Source organism: Cydia splendana, chromosome Z, assembly GCF_910591565.1.
Source record: "Cydia splendana chromosome Z, ilCydSple1.2, whole genome shotgun sequence".
Taxonomy (NCBI): Eukaryota; Metazoa; Arthropoda; class Insecta; order Lepidoptera; family Tortricidae; genus Cydia; species Cydia splendana.
In genome coordinates, this window is record NC_085987.1 from 25,561,294 (window position 1) to 25,584,879 (window position 23,586).

A 23,586-nucleotide genomic window follows, 5' to 3' on the forward strand; every position below is an offset into this window, starting at 1 on the left:
GCTATTATTCTCATTTATATGGCAACAGTTCTGTATAGTCTGAACAATGTGGATTGGCAACTTGTTGTTTTGATTCACCGTAATCAAAATCACAATCCAAATATTCGGTGACCACATTTTTTATATTGTCGGTACTTTTTTTTTGCCATATGAAATTCATGTAAATTTATGTGGCCACTATTAGCCACACCATTAGCCTAGCTCTATAGCTGTAAAAATATTTCGTCTATCATGTTACTACATTCAAGGGTCTTCCCTTGAATCATCATCACGGCAAGCCTATCTTATTGTTGCGTATCGTGCCTAATTCGTGTAGTGTACTAGATCCAGGAGATTTAGACTGCTGAATGAAACGATAGCGGACTGTAAACACTATTTTTAATACTGGTAATTACAAAGATTATTTTCTAATAAAATTGATTTCGACGCCACGCGATATCGCGGGCCCAATATTTCATAGAACCCTGTAATATTGGTTGTTACATTTTCAAGATAATTGAAATTACAAGTTTGTGACTTCGAGCGCCGAACGCAACTTTGTCAAATATCGAAAAACCCGCGAAAATTTCGGTTTTCTTTTAGATTTGGGCGATTATGACTACATCCTAGGCTTACATCCAAGATTGGATCACCAAAAGGCCACCATGATGATGATCATGTTACTATGTAGGTATATTCCGTAACCATACATAGTTTCTGGTACATTGTCAATTGTCAATTAACAAGATTGGCCGTCTCCAAAGCTCATAAATATTTTTCAAACTCAAACTCATTTTTGTTACTGTAAGTATTTCCTCGCTTGTAACATAAGTAACATAGCATAACATAACACTACAATAACCAAGTCGTATAAGCAGACTATAATGACATTTTGATTTGTTTACCTGTCAGCTCTGATGTTACTTTGGAAATGAATCGTAGCAATAAAATTGTTTAATTTCCCGAACGGTTATTTTCCAGCAGTTTATTAATTACATTATTTACAATGTTTCGCTCTTGACTATGTACTCGTATAATTTTTGGGAATTTTATGTCATTTATTATTTAATATTCAATGGTATTGCCACACTTTGTCATTAGTTCTACCGTAAAAGTCAAGTCGGACATGCGCAATGACTAAGTTGCAAATGTCCGACAAGACTCGCAACGCTCGTGGTTCAGTTTTGGGATATTTCGTTTGCTCGGGTTAAATAACAACTTTTGCCCCCTTGTAAATCAAATAACAATAACTATTTAATCCTTATAGTTCTTATATTATACGTTCATACTGACACGCGACCAAGTATTTTTGCACTTGATGCCTTAGAGTCGTTCGCTACGCTCGAGATTCAAATTAGACTATTTCGCTTACTGATTACTCAAAACTAGTACTTGTAGCAAAAATTAACAGTTGTACAAATCACTTTTTAAGTGATTTGTAATAAATACTCATTGTCCATTTTTATCGAAATTCAGGCCAATTAACACATTAAAAATAATTATACAATAGTTTGACGCTTATATGATTTTCAATATGTCACATTATTATACAATGCCACTTAAAAAAATCTAGTTAAATTGTTTAAAACCTATTTTATTCGCTACCTAAAACATGGCATAATTAACAAATAATTATAAATTCTAAAATTTGTTTTTAATCAATAATATTTTCGATCTTACATTTAACTAAAAATGAGATTTTCGTAATGACTGACAAAAATGAACAAAATGATCCTAGTAAGAGAGGAAAGGTGGAATGTGATGCCATGAAACCAATTGGCTGCAATCCACCCGTGAAGAACATAACACATCCGTTGGTAAGGCTTTGAATATGTACCTACATAAGTACATAGTTAGTTAGAAAACACATTCGTCGTGAGTCAATACATCCAAAAGATTTTCCAAAGGATAGTAATAGCTAGCTTTCTACCGATTGTAAACTGTATCGTTGCCTTCATTTCAGAGGTACTACGAATTCACTCGCGATGAAATCAAAGTTCTAGAAGAATGCGATAAAGAGAGCTTTTATCGTCGGTGCCTTCCTTTCAGCACTCTTTTTGCCACAGCTACTTACACTGCAGTCAAATATGGTGAGTGGGATTATTGTTACTGACGACCGGTCTGGCCTAGTGGGTAGTGACCCTGCCTGCGAAGCCGATGGTTCTGGGTTCGAATCCCAGTAAGGACATTTATTTGTGTGATGAACACTAATATTTGTTCCTAAGTCATGGGTGTTTTCTATGTAGGTATATAAGTATGTATTTATCTATTTAATTACATATGTATATCGTCGCCTAGCACCCATAGTACAAGCTTTGCTTAGTTTGGGGCTAGGTTGATCTGTGAAAGATGTCCCCTAATATTTATTAATTAATTATTCTTTATTTATTTTACTTCATGTTTGCGGTTACTTCAAGAATGTTGCAAAATCTACCTACTCGTTAGTGGATATTTGAAACATTCAGGTTAGCTTTAAATGTTATATTCAGACCAAAAACCTGTTAAATCAAATTAAAAGTGAAAAGGCTTGTTTAATAATAAATACTTATTCGTTTCGGATATAATAGAGGCCGAAGCAAATAAAAAAATAAATTGGAAAAGTAATAAGCACTAGTTCACAGAAACAGACTTTACACATGCCTAACAGCTACTAACGTACAGGTGTCTAATTATTGTAAAATGGTATGGTATATTAAATAGGTATTGAAAATTACATTTGCTATTTAAAATTTTATAAATTAACGTAAAATATTAGATTTTCCTACTTAAAGCAGAGAAATAGTAGGTAGGTATACATGGGCCATATTATTTAAAGTACCTACACTACACTTTTATTATCCAAATTTGGAAAGCTTTTTGTTACCTATTTCTCTTTAGGTACTAATAAATTGGAGAAAAAGTATCCCAAGATTTTTATTTCCATTCGTTTACCATTTTTCATACACTTTGTATGATGATAACGGAATGGAAGGAACAAAAAATGTATGGAAACCTTAGGGCCCTTTTTTTAACAACCTCGTGATAGTCGTGATTCTGATAATAAAATTAGTTATATTTTAAGATACATAATTAAGATTTGAATATAGTTAGCATCATATAAGTAGATAGACGGCCAGAGTGGTCAAATATATTGTAACACACCATTGTTGACCACTTTACTTGTCACTATATATTTGATGCTGACTGTAGGTAGGTAACTACCTAATATTCTTGCATTAAGTGTGATACTACAGTCCAGTGCCTACAGTAGTTCGATGGAGCTGTTCAAAGACCATTCTCGTAATTTATTATTTATTGTACAAAAGTGTGATAATGCACATTTTCCGCATAATTGCACGTTAAGTAGGCGTTGGTGTTACCGGTAGTCAAATGTTTTTTTCCAGCTGTCTTTCAACGAACCGTGCCTACTGCCTAGGTGCTTACCTAGCACGGCTACCACAACTTGCCTCGACTCGCGTGAGAAGGGACAGACGCGACTTGATAATAAGACAGTGCGAATCGCGGCAAGATCTTTTGACCGTGCTGATACTTTATTGGAGTATTCCGCCAGTAGCTATTCTACAGGGTGGTCCAAACCTTGACGTCCAAAAATTTTTTTTAGATTCCTCTAGTCGTGGGCTATCAGAATATACCCCATGTATATTAGCCGATTTTTTGTAGTTTTCGAGTTATGAATTTTTGAAGTTTTTTTTGGTTAAAATTTTGGGGGTGAAGTAATTTACTCATAAAAAAAAACTATTAGAGTTTCTTTTAATGTTTCTTTTTGTAACATACTCCTTAATAAATGACGTAATTATTTTTAAAAAATCAGCGTGAGCATGTTGATACCAGTTGTAAAAAAACATGCCAGAAATAATTTTTTACGCTCAGGCATTTCAAGCTTAGATTTTGCGCTTAAATAAAAAAAAATACAAGCTGTTACAAGGACTTCTGCTGATTTTAAAAACTGATAGACCCTAAGTGTTTTACAAAAAGGTAAAAAAAAGTGACACTTAATAGTCGAAATTTGACAGAATCGGCACTCAAAGGAACTGAGGTCGAAAATTCCCAAATTAGTGATTCACAAAAAAAACGGTTTAATCTAACTTTAATAAAACACAGAAATGACCACCATGCGATAAGCGAATCATCATTTGGGTAAGCTTAATCATTATCTTAACTGGACCCGTGTCGCGGCGGGTTGTTATCTACAAAGGGTTCATTTTTACCTGCTCCCACCCCGCCGACTACGCTGTTTTTTTTTTAAATAATTACGTCATTTATTAAGGAGTATGTTACAAAAAGAAACATTAAAAAAACTCTAATAGTTTTTTTTAATGAGTAAATTACTTCACCCCCAAAATTTTAACCAAAAACAACTTCAAAAATTCATAACTCGAAAACTACAAAAAATCGGCTAATATACATGGGGTATATTCTGATAGCCCACGATTAGAGGAATCTAAAAAAAATTTTTGGACGTCAAGGTTTGGACCACCCTGTATAGTCTACTTTCTCAATACCATATCCATCAATCTCAAAATTTTAAGATGCCAATTTCTATTCTGGCATCAAAAGCGACTTTTATCGTTTTTAGGCTTTCGTAGTCAACTAGGTAAGGAACCCTTATAGTTTCGCCATGTCCGTCTGTCCATCCGTCCGCGACTTTGCTCCGTGATCGTTAGTGCTAGAAAGCTGCAATTTTATTTGGCATGGATACATAAAACATGTATGGCGACAGAACGATACAACAGCAAAAAAAAAATACCTCCCATACAAAATGTTTTTTTATTATTTTCGGTTTAACCCGATGGTGTGGGGTATCGTTGGGATTCCGGTTCGTTACAGCCAAATATCATAATGCCCTTTTACATATTTTACTAAATCTCTAATTGTCTTAGTTCCAAAATGCCTAAATTCCCAAATTGACTTATTTTAAATACAATAAAATGTCATAATAACATTCACACTTTACATCCGATATCCAAATTGTATAGTCGGTAAAATGAACAATAACTTCAAATACCGAATTATTATTAAGACTGAAAGTGAAAATGCATTAGTTTCATAATTACCAAAATTCAAAAATGCTTCATTATACCTAAAATTTTAACCACGCAGTATTTTTAGTGTTACGTATTAATTAATATGATTAATTAACTTAATTAGGTACTCATTCCTTAAAAACTGTAAACTTCAACATAATTTTTAATATTTTCTATAGTTACTGAGTTTTAGATATTTTGACAATGTGACGTTTTTGTATCTAGTTAATTTGATTTTTAGACATTTTGCGAAATGGTATAATTGAAAATTCATCAAAACATGATCAAGTCAAGTTTAAGACATTTTGAATAAGGGTCTCCAATAACCATTTTTTGATAAAGTGAATATTTTCGGAAATAATCGCTCCAAAAGAAATAAAATGTGCCCCCCCTCTAACTTTTAAACCTAGGGTCCACAAAATATGAAAAAAAAATGGTAAAACAAAAGCTTCATAAAATGTTTTAATGAAAACTATAGCGAACATTTTTTTTAGCCATTTTGAATCATTGCATAAATTCTTCTTTTCTTAGTAAAAAGACGTACAAAGTGCTGCGAAGGTACTCCCTTATGCTTGTAATGTATCTACATAATACTTAATGATAGCCCCCGTTGAGCCTATTCTGGCAGAATAGGCTAGGTAACTATTACGGAACCCTTCACTGAGAATGGCTCGACATACTCTTGGCCGGTTTTTATTACTAATAGATTAGACTAGTAAAATGCTCCGCAAGCAGGTACTTATATAGCTGAAATTACACCATACTGGGTAGGGTCAATTACATAGATAGTTTTGAACACACATCAAAGTTGATCTGGTAGTTAAAACACAGAATAAGTAATAAGATAAGTACTACCGTACAGAAAAGAAACTTGCTACAAAACCGAAGTTTGACAGCGATTCAGGGACGAATTCCCTTGTCACTTTCTTATGTATGGTACTATACCTTTCGGCTATAATAATATAGGGTTGTCTAAATTCAAGTCATTATCTTATATATGGTCGTACACACAAAGGGACGTCAAGTTGTGCCAACCCTAATAATTGCTCGGAGGAATGCTGAGCCGAACGGAGCCGAGAATGCCCGAAAGATTCAATTTCGCGCCTCTGGTTAGATGTCTTAAAATAAAAATTGGCAGGAAGGCACAAACGCCAAGAAAACTTTCATAGAAGTAAGAACGAATAAAAAAAAAGTCAATTACTAGTGCGCAGCAAAAGTGTTAATCCTTAGTTATTATCCTTACCTACGCTTTAATTCGAAAATATTTGCAATAATTGCAATATGATCTTGATCGTATAACATTCTGAGAACGGGAATTTTGCAGATAAATTTATTCTTCTGCTGCTGACTGTCCCAGGTTATTTTTTGTGTAAATAATGCAGTTTGTATGTATTCATGCCAATGTTATTTATACCTACATTTTGACGTCCAAACGTTCCTTCCAATTCTTTCTTGCTTCTTTGAATGTTATCTTATTTTAGGATGGCTGAAGAAAAACGAGCATTTTGGAGCGTTCCCTAAAGCGCTGATTGCGTGTGTAATCGGGCACTTCTACGGGCGCTACGCGTTCGTCCCGCTGTGCGAGGAAAAGCTACGTCACCTGCCCGCGAACAGTTACCTCGGGAACGTGATGCGCCAACACTATTGCGAGCGCCGAGAGCGAGAGACTAAAATTAAGAAAACAAAATGATTCGAGCAGGTGGTAGAGAATAGGTCTTTTCGTGTTTTTAATAATTTATTATTTATTTTATTACGACTGATTTCTGTGATTCTATGAAAATGTGACGTTTGTGTAACGAAATACTCAATAAAAGAGGATATGAAATGGTGTACCATTGCCTTAAGTACTTATAGCATAACGCCAATGTTTAGCATCCGAAAAACAAATGTCTACCTACCTACTCCATACATTTCACTCAACTAAGCAAAATGTCTGTATGTTTTCTCTTGAGACCGATTTAATATTATTTGCCTCTATATTAACTACCTAAATGTCCATAGAGCCTCATAGAGGTACAATAAATATAGAGATGAAATGAGGAAGAGGCGAGATGACCGAACGAGATGCTCTTATGAAACTTTCAGCAGGGAGCAGAAAAGCACTATTGTTGTTTGTCCTTGTCACAGTCTCACATTTCTTTTATTCCACACCGTAAATTTAAAAAAAAAATATACACAAACCTTCCTCAAGAATCACTATCGATAGGTGAAAACCGCATGAAAATCCGTTCAGTAGTTATTGAGTTTATCGCGAACATACAAACACACAAACAGACAGACGCTGCGGGGGATTTTGTTTTATTAAGGTGTAGCTAGGTGTAGTGATAGTGATGGTTCATGGTGGGTAACAAATAGTTCGGCCAAATTACGTAGGTTGTTTTTGGTATGATGTAAGGAATGTTAAAAAAAAACGTGTTTTTAATTTTGTCGCATTGCGTATGGTCTGTCCCTCACGGGCGCATGCGTATAGGGACCGTGCACGTTGGAGGGTCTACCATCTTGTGGCCTGAATCGGAAACATATGTGCACATAATGAGTGCGCATGTACATTGCCAAAGCAAGTTTAGTGCTATAATCTACCGTTCTCGTCGGTACGTTTCCTTGTGCATAGTAGGTTCTGCCATCTTGTGGGCTACATCGGAAGCATAAACGGCATATATATATATACGACACATTTACTCCTGGCGCCAAAAATCTCACGGCTCCTATGCTACCCCTATAGTTCATGCACGGGGCCTATAGCTCATCTTTAAAATGCTACTAGGTCTATGATTAACTACCGTATTCTATAAGTATAGTCTGACAAACCAATTTTTCAGTAACCATAGAATAAAAAAAAAACGGCCAAGTGCGAGTCGGACTCGCGTTCCAAGGGTTCCGTACATTAAGTCCGACTCACGCTTGACTGCACATTTCTTATAGGTTTTCCTGTCATCTATAGGGAAATAACTATTTTGTGTATTTTTTCAAATTTTTTGACCCAGTAGTTTCGGAGATAAAGGGGGTGGGGGGCTTTATCTCCGAAACTACTGGGTGAAGAAAATAGTCAAAAAATGGTAATTTTTTGACTATTTTCTTAAATAACTTCTAACCTATAAATTTTAAAATTATAAAAAAAAATATTTGAAATTCTCAAAATGAGCTCTTTCATTTGACATATACTTAACACGATATAGTTTGAAAAATTTTATTTTTTAATTTTCTCATTTACCCCCCAAAAGTGGTCCCCATGTTTAAAATTCATTTATTTACGTTACATGTCCGTCTTTGGGTCACTAATTTACATATGTGTACCAAATTTCAACTTAATTGATTCAGTAGTTACCGAGAAAATAGGCTGTGACAGACGGACAGAAGCACGAGTGATCCTATAAGGGATCCGTTTTTTCCTTTTGAGGTACGGAACCCTAAAGAACGGCCAAAGCATGTCGGGATCGTCGGGTCATGCTCAATGCAGGATTCCGTAAGTAGTTGCCCGTCCATCACAATAGACCTTCGAGCAACACCGGGAAGGGAGACGGCATTCGTACTATTTCCCCTCTGTCGAAACATTGTAACCTTGTATAGGTGCGACATAAAATAGTAAAAATAAAATAAAATGGAATAGGGGATATTACTGCAATGTTCTACCGCCAGAGTGCAGCACTACCGACTCAGTAAATTCATAGACTAACATATACAAACTGTGCCTTAAACTGTTTTTTGACAAGTTTTCACAGACTATAAAATATGACATTGATGCATCAAGGCGGTTTATTAACAAAGGGAAATCGAAAATCGAAATTTAGTTATCTGCCTCTTTATCGCTCGAATATGCAAGAGTGATAGAGAGATTAGATAACGAAATTTCGATTTTCTTGTTTCGCGGTAGGCCATGTGATTGACGTGACGTGTGATGTGTCAATGTGGTTTGTTTACTGTATGTGCCACCCACGCAGAGCTTTGCCTAATATTCCCTATTTAAAAAATTCCATACTAATTTGTTGCCATGTTTAAGCATGATTTTACTATGGAAGGTAGAGGTACTTTATTCTATACTCCATGCATTTTACGCATATTTTGATGTCAAAAATGTGACAGTTACCACAACTAATAGTATAAGTACTACAGACACTACAGTACAGAAAGGACACTTCCTACAAAATCGAAGTTTGACAGCTATTCAGGGACGAACGAATAGTCTGTCAAGCAAAGTGTGTCAGTAACAATGTACAGCAAAGTCAAGTAGGGCAACACTCAAAGAGCAGTATTACGCTAAGAAAAGCAGCAATGTACATCGAACCAAAGCTTGTAAAATGTTAAAATCAAATTTTACAAATATTTACGATCAACGAGCATGATTGTACATTGTAGGTACCTTGACTTTGCTTAAGTTCATGCACAATCTTATAATATATTGGTATTTAATGATGACAGCAGAAAGTCTTGAAACAGCAACGATTCAGAACAAACAAGATGGCTGTCATTCACGATCCAGATAAAACACAGTGCAACTGCAATGTTCTGCCGCCAGAGTGCAGCACTACCGACTCAGTAAATTCATAGACAACTTATACATACTGTGCCTTAAACCGTTTTCACAGACAGTAAAATATGACATTAGGTAAAGGGCCCCTGTTTCGGCAGGTAAAGGCTCTTGAGAGTGAATTGAGAGTTTGTATATTTTTTTAAATATTACTAAGCATATCATTACCTTGAAAGCTTTTGAATAAGTTATATTAGTTCTTTGTTGATAATTTAATGTATAAACTGTAGGGTTTTAGTTGAAACTTTTTTTTATATGAATTTTGTCGTGAACCTCTTATTTGGCTCCCATTTCGTGATACAAATTTAGGTCAGCTCCTAAGTTCGTGAATTCGTGTCCCCTGTTTCGGCATAAAGTTTTCTTAGAGTAATTGGTGATAATTTGCTGATAATCATTTATATTTAACGGTCTTACCTACTTACGAATAATTGTATGGTCAAATTAAAAATAATATAAAAAAAATGTTAAATTGAGAGCTAGCTTAAAGTTTTTTGTACTCGTCGTCTTTAATGGTTGAATTAAGACTTTGTAAACCATATGGGTACTTTAATACGTGATTAAGAGCCAAACTATTAAAAAAAAAAAAAATTAAAAAATTAAAAATTGTTTACAAAAAATAATTTACTATCTTATACGTTAAATATAAACATACACAAAAATAAATCAAATAAATTAAATAGTGCTAGTAGTTAATATGAGAATATACGTGGAATATACCTTAAATATTTTATTCTTTCCAATAATCGACAACGAAAAGAAACATACTGTTTTATAATCATTGGCAGTGCTTTTGACAATTTGTTTGAAAATGTGCGGCAATGATGACATTTATGAAAAGTCAGAATCTTATTAATGTCATAAATAAAAAAGATAATCAAAACGGTCGAAGAAGGTTTCATACTATTTATTACCTCAGGAGCTACTAACACATACAGGTTGCTCCAAAGTAAAAAAATCGTAATTTGTTAATTTCTTCGTAATCGCTACACCGATTGTTAGGATACTTTGTACACTGGTTCTAAATACCCTAATGCATATGTACATTTCGGCTTTGTCCAAAGGGTAGGGACACCCTGTATATGGATCACGGACTGGTGGAGATATTTCATCGGCACTGGGCTATAACCGCGAAAATCGAAGTTCGCAAATTGCGGGCATTTTTCTTTGTCACTCTAATTACGCCTTCATTGGAGTAAAAGAGAAAGATCCCGCAATTTGCGAATTTCGGTTTTCGCGGTAGCCCCTCAGGACTGGGAAGGGGTTAATGATAACAAAAGACTATACTCTAAATCATAATTAGATTCCAAAAAATGTTGCCACTGCAATAATTTGTTTGTAAAATAGTAAATTCCTTTTTATAAATAAATACGTAAGATAATTTATTTATTGGTAATTTTACGCCTACGATTTAAAAAAGTACTTTTATTTACTTATTTTTACATAAATACAAGACGCGCTAGTAAAAAGTGGCAACATTCTCTTACTTTTTTTGGAATCTTATTTTTTTTTTTTTTCTCTTTATTTTTAGAGCTTGTCACCGAGGTGAACATGTCGCTCCATAAAAAAACCACAAATTAACACATTCTTACATCTAACTTATTCTACATACTAAAGCCTTTCGTACAAGCTGCAATAGCGCCATGGCGGAGTCCGACAGAGGAGCAGCCAGAACGCTATTGCAGCCCCCGACATCAAACATAGTATTATGGCTTGAAAAAGCAAGTTGTATCCGAGCAGCTTCATTCCGGACACATTCCATTATAACGTGGTACACGTCTTCTAATATATCACATTCATCACAATTAGGAGAAGGAACTTTCTTCATTAAATAACCGAATTGATTCAATGGGATATGTCCAGAACGTAGTCTCATCATCAATACAATGTCACTTCTATTAAGAAAACAATCAATCCACGGTGTCATTAGAGGATGAGGTTGGATCGTCTTGTACCAAATACCTTTTTCTGTTGATCTCTTATCAAAGTATTCTTTCCATAAAGTATAGGTTCTCTGTTTGGCTAAAATAATACAATCCGTATAAAAAGGTAAGGTATTACATTCTACTCCACCATGACAAGCCAGCCTGGCTATGGAATCCACTACTTCATTACCGGCTATACCTACATGAGATGGAATCCATTGCAGAATTATGGTCTTATCTTGCGATTGTAATTTATCAATGATATTTAAAATGGAATAGGCAACCGGGAGACATCGAGTTTTCGTGCTACACCGAGCAATATGCTGCAGAGCACTTTTAGAATCTGACAGAATGACTATGTGATTGCAATCTAGGGATTGGATGTAGGATAAGGCCTCAGCAATGGCAACCAACTCGGCGTGCATAATAGACATATCATATTTTATATGTAATTTAACCGATACGTTCGATTGAGGGTCATAAATCGCAGCACCTAAGGAATTTTTTTCCTTAGAACCGTCGGTATATATGCAATAAAATCCAGAGTAATTGGTACGTAAAAATGTGTTAACAGAAGTTCTTAGGGAAACTTTGTCATACTCGCGCTTAGATTTGTTAATAGAAGTAATGTTTAACTTAATAGATTTAGAAATATCTATATGATTTACCCATTGGTCCAAAGTAAACATTTCCAATACTTTACTGGAATACATAGTTATTAACTTATACATATTATGAATGGTAAGAAGAAGAGGTTTTTTATTTCGCAAAGTGTCTCGAACTTGTAAATTATTATTTAATCCATCTAAGAGTTTGATAGTTGTGTTATCTTCAAAAGATCTAGATTTTAGCCAAAACTTGGATGCCAAATAGATGCGACGAATGTGCAACGGTTGTACACACAATTCACATTCCATTACGTGTATAGGAGTAGACTTAATAAAACCGCCGATATTCCTCAATGACTGATTTTGAATTTTATCGAGTTTGTACAAATGAGAATCGCAACTATCATCGTAAAGAAAAGACGCGTAATCTATTCGACTACGAATTACAGCAAAGTATAATCTTCGGAGATGTTTTGGATGGACACCCCATCCCGGTCCAACTAGAACTTTTATAACATTGGAATATTTCTGAATCTTTTGAGCCAATTCGTTAATATGTTTTTCCCACCTAAGAGATCGATCCAACCACATTCCTAGATACTTAACACACTCGACTAACTCTATTTTTTTATCATTAATTTTGATGCTTACAGGTTTTCTATTAATACCTTTTTTAAACACACATAGCTTAGTTTTAGATGTAGATATTTCAAGACCGAGATTATTCAAACATTTGTTAAAAACATTAAGGGACTTTTGTAATACATCCTCGGCCTCCTCTATAGATTTCTTTGTAACATATAAAATATAATCATCTGCATATTGTGAAAAGTAAACATCTGTAATTGATTTTTGAATATGCATAGTATAAACATTAAAAAGCAATGGCGAAGTAGGATCTCCCTGAGCCAACCCGCGACCAGTTGATCTTCGTAACATAGATGCATCAGTTTGTATTGTGAGGTATCTTTCCTTTAAGAAATTCCATAGATATCGACAAATATGATGTCCAACTCGTAGCCTGTCAAGTATTTCAATTAAAATGGGAACATTTACATTATTATATGCATTCTCAATATCTATGAAACTCCCCAAAGTGATCATATTTTTTGAAAATCCGGTCTGAATCCGACTAACTAAGCTACTTAAATTATCCAAAGATCGACACTTTCTAAAACCAACAGTTTCTTCGGCAAACATACATCTTTTTTCTATGAACCATTCCACCCTCCTATTTATCATAGAATGAAATATTTTACACACACATGAAATTAAAGAGATTGGTCGAAGAGCAGAATCAGAGGAGGGGTCTCTTCCGGGTTTAGGTACCGGGACTACACTAATTTCTCTCCACTGAGTAGGGACAAAACCTATGGAGTAGAAATTATTATACAATGATAGTAATAAGAGTTTTCCTTTCTCAGGTAGATTTTTAATCATAGAAAATGCTATTCCATCATGACCCGGAGCAGTATCTTTTGGTTTAATGCAAGAATCTAATTCATGTAATGTAAAAGGTACGTCTATAACCGTGCCACCCGACTCAATCACTGGCGTCGGCGGAGATACATAATCTGGCGTGAGAGAACAAAGAAGATTATGAGCTTTTTCTACACTAACATGAGGCCGAGAAGACCTATAGCCCTTTACCCATTTCATCCGAGACCAAACTTCAGAGGCTGATGAGGACTCGCTTATGGAGTTGCAAAATTGTTGCCAATTTTCATTTTTACGAGTTCTAATAAGTCTCTGAGTGTCTCTTATCTTAGCCTGAAGTTCCTCAAGATTTTGTGGTGTAGGATTTCGTCTGAACAATGAGAGAGCTAAACGTCTTTCGGCAACGGCTTTGGATAAAGTCTGGTTCCAGTACGGTTTTGGTTGGAATTTTTTTGCTGGCTTATTGTTAGTTTTAATATATGGTATGAAAAGATCAGCAGCTTCATTTATAGTACTTAAAAAACAATTATATGATTCTTGAGGAGCTTCAGGCAAAGACAAATCAGCAAACTTATTTTCTAAATACATTCTGTACTCATTCCATTGAGCCTCTTTATAGTTTCTCTTTGGTACAGAGTTAACACAAGAATTTAAATATGTAGAAATCTTTATAATAAGGTGATCGCTTCCTAGTGATTCTTTCATAACGTTCCAATTAAATGCAAAATAAATATCAGAAGATACTATAGAAATATCTGGAGACGACTCCTGTAACATTCCATTGACTAGGCGCACTCTTGTGTGAGTTGTGTGGCTGTGATCATTAAGAGAAACTAGATTACAGTCTACAAGAGAATCATATATTTGAGTGCCGCGAGTATCCGTTTTATATGACCAGTTGGTGTGATGGCCATTAAAGTCGCCCATGATAATCACGTTATGTTGCACGATTGAAAAAATAAAATCCCAATCACTCTGCTGAGTCACTACAGAAGACGGACAGTAAACTGAAATCACGTTTTTAATTTGATCACAATTAAACACTTTAACGTAAACAACTTCTACACCAGGATTAGGGTGTTGAACACGACAATGCTCAGACTTGATCGATTTATGCGTAAGGATCAACACCACCATATCCATCCGATCTGTCCGCCCTATATATATTATAATTACTAATGCGAAAATAACAGTCGGAATCTAACCATGTTTCACTAAGTGCCGCTATATGGATCTTCTCCTGAATAAGTAGATTTTCAAACGATGGTAACTTTGGTCTAATACTCTGTGCGTTCCATTGCAACATGTTAAGTCTGCACTGTTTTAAGTTACTAGCCATCTGTGGCGTTAAAAAAGGATTTTAAGCAGGACATGTCAAGTATATTCTTCATAACAAAAGATAAAAGCCATTCTAATCCAGTTTGAACCCCTAATTTTAATTTTTCAACAATCGTCAAGTTTTTTATGAATATGATATCTTTTAACTTATCAATTAGTGAACTAAATTTAAGTTTATTTTCACTTACTTCCTTGGGTTTAGTCGTTATTTCTGGTAGAACGTCACTATCATCAGTTTCCATACTTGATAAGTTATTATCAGATATACTGTCATCTTTTTCTCTCACTTCCTGCTTCCTGCGTTTAGGTTTAGTACGGCTTGCCTTTTTAGATGGAGTAAACGAGACATTATTTTTACCTGGGGCATCACTATGAACTACAGCTTGGGTCGTCACTACTTTTGCATATGCTGGTTCGATTACCGCAGGCTCCACTGTTGATGTTTCAGCCACTGAAGACGTCTCAGTTGTCCTAAGCGTCGGGGGAAAGTTTTCCTGATACATTGATGCCGCCGGGGCTGGCGGGCTGCTAGAACCTGGTTCATATTTATTCAACGCCTTTTTATATGTACAATTAAATTCAGCCATAATCTTCCTTATGTTTCTTTCTTTTTGGTAGAGCGGACAAATTTTGTCTAAAGCCATGTGATTCCCTGAGCAATTACGACATGTGAATACAGTTGTTTCGCAATTTGAATGTTGGCCTCCACACTTAGGACAAGTACATTTTTTGGAACACGTTTTCTTTGTATGACCATACCGCCAGCAATTGGCACATTGTGATACAGGAAATAAGTATGGTTCAACCTTAACTCGCATTTCATGTATATAAACGTAAGGTGGTAATATAGGGCCTTTGAAACATACACGTACGGTCTCACTGTCCTTCCATCCTGATTCATCTGAACTTTTTCTGCTTAATCTTTTTACTGAAACTATTTCTACTCCACACATCATACTCTCTATCATATCTTTTTCACTTAAATCTAAATCCACATCTTTAATAATGCCATAAGAAACACCAACCTCGTATGTTTTTTGGCACCGCCAGCCCAACTCCTCATGCATAGCAACCTTGGACATAAGCCGCTCAGCGCTGGTTTCATTATCAAATTGGACAAGCACTTTATATGAATTAACGTACCTGACTCTAATGATACCTAAAATATCATGACTTTTTAATAGCTTCGCTAGCGCAAATTGTTTCGGCAGCTTATCTTTGCAAGTAATGCTTATTTCTGTGCCCACGGATAAGTCTGGGTTAAACACATAACGGCGTTTTGGATTTTTGGTAACTAATGTCCATTCATCGTCCTTCCTCTTGGTTGCATAGGAATGATCTGTCGTAATAATTGTCTCAGTACTAACCTTAGGAAACTGTCTTGCCTTAAGCTTACCCTTGACTTTAGGTGACCTTAGGTCAACTGATGGGTTCGGTTCACCATTATCAGTCGTCATTTCCTCTAACTCGCAGTCCATATCACGTTGTGTTAAGTCTATGGAATCATTTTGTAGGATTGTCTCGGAGCTATTTACGTGATTTGTAGCTTCATTTGCGCCATCATCTCCATTGTGGGACATTGGTTTCGGATCCCGACTGTATCAGTCGGGACCGCTTCAAATTTATGAAAAACCAGAAGATTAATAATTTATGAGTATTTTAAAACACAAATAACTGAAAGACACGCGTTAATTGAATATAAAATTAATAATTTTACACAAGAGTTTTCAAAACACGTCTTGCCGCCATAAAAGTATTTTTTTTTTTGTGGAATCTTATTATGATTTAGAGTTTACATAGTTGGTCAAGCAGATCTTGTCAGTAGAAAAAGGCGGCAAATTTGAAAAATGTAGGCGCAAAGGGAATGAGACGATATTCATAGAAAATTTGAATTCGCGCCTTTTTCTACTGACAAGATTTGCTTGACCATCTATAATATAATGTGCGGCAAACATACTCTGTAAAATGTGATTATGAGTCATAATGGACGAGGCCTTAGTCTCGCCGAAAGGACAATGAAAAAAAAAAACATCAACGTCACTGTCAATAGTGTCAACCTCAAAGTCTAAATGGTGGGATCCGTGCGGTGTAAGAAAATAGTTGCTTCTTGATTGTATAAGATTCGTTAGTGTTGAATAAAATAGGAATGCGATGAATGATCCAAATGTATTCGGGTACCAACCAGATGGCTCAGGACAACAGCTGACTCCTACGCCGCCGGGCCAGCGGCAGAATTCACCGTTACAAGTAAGGACAGCGTGATTTCATAACATTTCGTTGAAATGGCCACATGAAGAAAGGTTTTCATAAAAAATATTTAATATTATCATTTCGTACGGTTGTAGGGCTCGTACAAGTTCACCGCTGATGAGCTTCGAGTCCTGGGGCAGTGCAATCGCGAGAGTTTTTACCAGCGGTCGCTGCCCCTCGGCACTTCACTCGGTGTGACCACTTACATCGCTATCCAGAAAGGTTTGTACATTATCTTAAGAGCCACCCCACACTAACGTCTTTTGAGCGTCGGCGTCTAATCAGCGCTATGGAAAATGGCGTTTCTGCGCAGTTGCGCCGACGTTGCGTCGAGCAGTAGCCATAGAGTTGGCTAGACGCCGACGTTCGGAAGACGCTGCGGTGGCCCTAAGGGTGTATGGTGTATGACTACTAGAATTATTGTTTAACAAATTTGCATCGCAACTTGTTTTTCATTGTATCTTTATTTATTTATTTATTTATTACTATTCGGAGATCCAACAGCTGTTAACATGTTAATAGGTTTTATAAATATTTTTTACTATCCATACAATTTTGTCTTCCGAAAATGTATTTATTATTAAGATAATATTATTCTTTATGAGCTATAGTTTCTATTAGTTTACAACAGCATACTTAATATCTTATTAGAATAAGCCTTATTTGACTACATTGGTCTAGAGCAGTGGTTCCTAACCTTATCAGTCCGGTCACCCCTATGACTAACTAGGGAACCTGATTTTACCCCTCCTCCCATTGGTAATAAAAAATAAAACGTGTACGTTTGTTGTATTGTTATATTAGGTTAGCTTATTACCCCCGTAAAATACCAGTTTTACCCCCACGGGGGTAATTACCCCCAGGTTAGGAACCACTGGTCTAGAGTCTGTGCGGAAAGAGAAGAGTCGTAGAATGTATTGGTTCCCATATAATCCACGACTCTTCTCTTTCTGCATACACTCTATCAAGTAAAGGCATATACCTAGTCAAGGATTCCAAAGGACGTTAAGTATACAAGTGGCCATCTTTGACAATATAGTCAAGTTCCAGGCTTTTAGGTTATTTTGAATATATGTTTTTGACTTTGATGTGCCTGACTGTATAGAATTGTTGTTGCTCCTGCTACTGGTTTTCCATACAAAGTCAGTCCCAGAACCTGGAATTTTTGGTTCTCACCATAAAATTTCAGTCCCAAGAGCATTGTCTAATAATATACCTACTTATTTTTAATTTGCATAAGATTCCTTTGTGGGTGGGGACAAATAGGTACTGAGAAAGACATTTTCTGAGAAATTAAGGCATTAGCACTATAAAAATGTATAATGCAACTTAGAAGCAAGCACATTGATGACTTCTTAGTGTCAATTTTAACTGTAGTCTTCATTTCAAATTGGCTCATGCATATTTTCGGTCTGGCGGGCTGCTGCAATCTGTAATTTTAAAAACTTTGGCTTAAGTACCAAAGTTTTGGTTGTGGTTTTTTACTGACTAAATATTTATGGTTTTGAAAAGTAAAATTAAATATTCCTAATAATACAGTATTATTGTATGATTTTTGAATAACATAAATGTTAATTGCTATGCTGCTCTGCGAAAAGAAATTGGTATTGCCATTAACTAACATACCAGTACGGATATGATGTTCGTTATTGTCTATGTGACAGTGTGATAAAACGGTGTCCATCACTTTCTATCCCAAGGTGTTAAAAAGTGACGGTTATTTTATCACGTGGATAAAGATGGGTAAACCCTTCCATAATACGCCGGCTATACTGCCTAAATATTTGACATACATGACATCTAATATTGATATTAGATAGGTCTGGTAAGAGTGTGAATTTTGAAATATGTCCAAAATTTGAAGCAAAACTGACTTTTAAGGCTGATTTAGACGGCGCGCGAACTCGCATGCGATTTTAGTTAAATTGCGGACTGTTGGTTATGTCCAATTCAACTGACCGACCCTTATTCTGCACTGCTGTCTAGGGACATATCATTTTAAAGTTATTGTTTGTTTGATGTTGAGAAGATGCACTGCCGTATCATAAGTATACATATACAACTAGTAATCATCTTTATTAACTTTCTAATAATAATATGTATCTGTAAATATGATGAAGATATATTTACTTACTGACATTGTTGCATAACAATTTTGTGCCCCAATTATAAAGTCACCGTAATGTTTTGTTATTATGTTTGCATTGCTGAATGAGGTGATGACACCAGCTTTCTTTTCTCCATTTTACAAACTTATATTTAACTTGCCCTGTTAGTATGTATGCATGTATTTTTGTATGGGCCAAATCTTGAAAGCTAAATTGTGTACCACTTCCCGGTTTCCGATTGAGCTGAAAATTTTGCATACATATGTAAGGGTGACATTGCAATATTATGGTACCATGGAGCTGATCTGGTGATGGAGACGGGAAGTAGCCATGGGAACTCTGTGATAAAACAACTCAACCTAATTGTGTTTGGAGTTTTTGGCATTGTCTTGATGAGTATTAGTTGCCTGTGGAAAGAATAGGGACAGTCAGCAATAAAAGCTTGTACCAAAAATGAAAGTTCTGCCAAAAACTTATTACTATGAGTCAGTCTATACATCTCAGATCACAATTAGTTGTTGTAAAATTGTAATAATTAATTGAATCAGGAATATGTTTTGTAAAGGATTGTAATTAGTATATGTTTATTTCTACTTACTACCATATCAGCAATAGAGTGCAAGTTCCACCATAAATATCAAATCACTGTAAAAATATGATGTCTATAGTGGTGCTGCCACACTTTCTTGCTGCCAAATTGGTGCAGATTGAGTAAGCTTAGATGTTAGGTCTGGGAACAGGGCTGAATGAAAGCGACACGCGATCGACAGCCCGCCTGCTTCCGGCCGGGCGTCCCTAGGTACACTACATCTACATCTAGGTCTCAAGTCATAAGTCATTTGTTTGCGAAAGATAGGGTATACATAGGATGTTACAGTTCATAGTTAAGTAAGCCAAGCTCCCTTGTCACACAGTGACATGCAAATTTCAAATTTTATGCATAATACTAAACATGCACTTAAATAATCTCTAGAGAGTTTCTAGAGAGTAGAGAGAGAGATGACACAAATCGCGATTTATTGTAGGTGTCGAGCCATTGCGAAATTCCATGTTACTCCGAAAATTAATACAAGAATATTTGTTTTCAAAAAGTAAAGGCAATTACTTAATGAAATGTACTTACTATCAAATGGCAATGACATCAGTCATGCTCCCAGATCAAGTTCAATTCAACATTGACAACACAGCTAATTGCAAATATTTTTGCATTGCAGGTTATTTCAAACCAAATGCCCGGTTTGGAGCTATTCCTAAAATATCATTTGCGGTGTTGGTTGGTTACTTTGTTGGGAAGCTATCTTACCAAGAGGCATGTGCTGAAAAATTAATGGCCTTACCAGGAAGCTACATTGGACAACTTCTCCGTGAAAAAAAGCAAGGGAGGACAGGCGGGTAAGAATATGCCACCGATAATCGTAACTCCATATAGGTTTATTAATTGTTATACAGTCCATCAATCCATTATTTATTCCTTGCATTGAATATACCTAAATCTTGAAACACTATTTTTCTCCTATTAGAATCTAAGGAGCTCGTGATTCTGAGTAGAAATAACATAACAAATTATAAATTAGAAAAAAGTATTGTGTAAAACAATGACTAAAATAGCCCAGCCCTGTGTCTCAAAGTGAGTGAGTAAGTTCACGGGTGAGAAAACAACAACGCATATATAGTGGAGAACGCGCAGCCTACCGCATGGGTTGCTTACAAGCCGCTTGCCCGCATTTGTCTGTTGGGCCGTCACACGAGCACATTCCCCATACAACACGCAGAACGTTCTTAAGAACGGCACAACTATCTCACACTCTGTAGGATTCCCGCAGTGAGGATCAACGCGCGAAGATTAACGCAGATGGCGCTGCAATCGTATATAACTTTTGGTACCAGTTGCACAGAATAAATAATAGTACTAGGTACAGAAGACTAACTCTCTAACAAAACGCGTCTGTTACGATCAGGACAGATATGGCCGCTAGGTGGCGACAGCGCCACGCGCGGCTTATGGCTAGCCACCAAATTTGGTGTGGAACGGATGTACTTTTAGTTACCTGTAGCAAAGCGACGAATTCGCGGAGTGAGCCACGCCTGCCAGTTGGAACCATTATAATCTGTATGCCAGACATTCAAAGTCACTTAGGTAACCCATTCAGCGCTAGCTTTTGTTAGAAAGGGACTTCCACTTGTATTACAAGTTACAAGCTTTTGATAAACAGGGCACAGAATATTTTCAGTAACTAAGTGTGGTCGTCCCTGTTATGTTTATAAAATTTAATTTAATTATGTACCTACTTGAAATTCATAGGCTGGTATGATATACCGTTATCGTATTTCTCCGTCATAATTTTAGAGGTGGAAACATACAAAGCACTCCGAGCATGTTCGGCGCCGGCCCCAGCGACATCTACTCGGACGCGGGCCCCGGCAGCTCGCTGGACCTGGACACCGATCGCCCGACCTTCAGCGACGATTCTTATCGCCCCGATAATCAAGGTCAGATTCTTATGACATGTCTAACACTCCACTCGTTCGGATAAAGTGAAAATGTCATTTTTAGGCATAAGGTAGATGTCCAAGGGCATGTCACTGTCCTAACTACTACTACATACTAACATGTCACGTCATTAGCAATAAAGCTGACATAGGGTGTTATCTATAGCAGCACTGGCGCGTTTTATTTAGGTACATATGTATGTTTATACAACATTAAAGTCAAGACTAATATTAAAATATATTGTATCATATCGAACATTTCGTATTCTGCCACCATTATGGATTGTTTGTTACCACTGGTAGAATAGGGAGAATAACCCACGATTACCAAGGATAGAAAACCACGCGTTTTCTCGAGTTACCTAGGTGTCGAGCCCGTGTTAGTGATAACAGTTTATGTAGATGACAAAGGTGCTTTTTTAGGATGTCGAAGATTTTTTATTGCGGGTAATTGAACAATCCCCTTTTTCGTCTTCCCGTAATTCCTGGATAACCTACACATTGTAGATTAAATAGCGATATTTTCTTTTGCAGAGAAGTTAAAAAAGGATAAACAAAAACCGTGAAAATTGGTCATTTTAGGTGGAGGTTTCCCCTCGTTGGGCCCGGACAGCAAGCGGCCTGCCCTCTCTTACGACGACCTCAGGCGCAGGAACCGCGGCGAGTACACCGACGCTAGGCAAGACCCGTACAGGTAACATGTTTAACCAATTAATTTTCTACTCGTACTTTTTTGAATATCACGTTTATTCTAAACTCATCAACGTAATCGCCACGGCGTTACTTCTGGCCTACGTCCTACATCCGAGACTACTGGTGACGAGAGAGTACCATTATACTTCATTCCAGATAAGAGTAGACTCCAGAAGATCACTCGAGTTAGAGATTCTGAATATGCACTGACATCAAACCGATATTAGAATGATATTGGAATCATATCAGTTAGCTGTAATTCGAGCGAACATCTCTCTCGAGTCTGAGCGAAATGAATGTTACTCATTGACATCCTAAAAATTGCACTATAATGAGCCATATTTCCCTATCTCTAATCCTATCTAGAATGGAGTGTACAAACGAATAGTCCATTGAATAAAGGGCACGGTTTATTTCAGAGTTGACCCGAACACGGTGCCGCCAATAACGCGCGCGGCGCCGGTGATCGATGCGCCGCCGCCCGCCTCGCGCCACACCAACCAGTACGGCGACGTTATGGATTAACACAATGACATTTACACCACTCGCTTTTTAGATGCATGGCCCGATAACTGCAACGTGTAAATAATATACTGGCTAATATTTCAACAGTGGGGTAGCATTCGCTGAATATATTTAGGCTCCTCATCATGAATTGCAAAATATAGATTTAGCACGCAAAGTATGTATAATTAAACAATATAAAATATTGGAAAATTCATTTATGACTAAAAACTGCGTATTGTTGTTTGTTTAATATATACATTACGATTTTACTTTCATAATAGAAATCTTTAAAAAATGATTTTCTGAAGCATCTAAATTGTTTTTATTTAATCGTCTTTCCCACGAATCTCACGGGTTAAAATAAGTGTATAGTCTGTTTTCGAATGATGTTAATGTGATGCACGTTTGAAAACAGCTAGATTTTATAACCAGAAATATATTAACCCTTTAACCATTTGACATTTTCGTATAGTAGAGATGCGTTTTTGTTTTAAGTATGATGGCAAGTATGTTGCCACTACGGACTAAAAAGGACTACCATACTTATATGAAGAGTAAAATGTTCTCTACGATGCAATTTTAATGTGCTACTACTGGTGTATTTCGGGCTTTATAGTTCTCGCGAATTGAGATTCCCATTCTTACATATATATACAATGGGTATTTAAACTTACAAGATTAGAATAAGTGTGTAGTTAGATTCGT

At 36.2% G+C, this 23,586-nt stretch overlaps 1 protein-coding gene across 3 annotated transcripts; it reads left to right on the plus strand.

The window, feature by feature from the left end:
• The first annotated feature begins 1,513 nt into the window (after positions 1-1,513).
• Positions 1,514-23,191, plus strand: LOC134804865 (OCIA domain-containing protein 1). Of its 3 annotated transcripts, none has more exons than XM_063778165.1 (6): positions 1,514-1,796; positions 1,943-2,069; positions 20,406-20,583; positions 21,539-21,681; positions 22,264-22,375; positions 22,794-23,191. In XM_063778165.1, the coding sequence occupies exons 1-6, from the start codon at positions 1,686-1,688 to the stop codon at positions 22,897-22,899; spliced, it is 777 nt and encodes a 258-aa protein (XP_063634235.1). In that variant the 5' UTR covers positions 1,514-1,685; the 3' UTR covers positions 22,900-23,191. The 3 variants fall into 3 exon arrangements, with proteins under 3 accessions (XP_063634235.1, XP_063634237.1, XP_063634236.1); XM_063778167.1 differs by lacking the exon at positions 1,514-1,796 and adding an exon at positions 17,179-17,305 and having other exon boundaries at positions 1,942-2,069; XM_063778166.1 differs by lacking the exons at positions 1,514-1,796; positions 1,943-2,069 and adding exons at positions 16,898-17,080; positions 17,179-17,305.
• The last annotated feature ends 395 nt before the right edge of the window (positions 23,192-23,586 follow it).

What these genes read in the sequence shown, in the direction of transcription:
- LOC134804865 (XM_063778165.1), top strand. Translation starts at nt 1,686, where the DNA reads ATGACTGACAAAAATGAACAAAATGATCCTAGTAAGAGAGGAAAGGTG. An exon ending in AGAACATAACACATCCGTTG is followed by an intron (nt 1,797 to 1,942) that starts GTAAGGCTTTGA and finishes CCTTCATTTCAG; the next exon opens with AGGTACTACGAATTCACTCG. An exon ending in GCTAGGCAAGACCCGTACAG is followed by an intron (nt 22,376 to 22,793) that starts GTAACATGTTTA and finishes GGTTTATTTCAG; the next exon opens with AGTTGACCCGAACACGGTGC.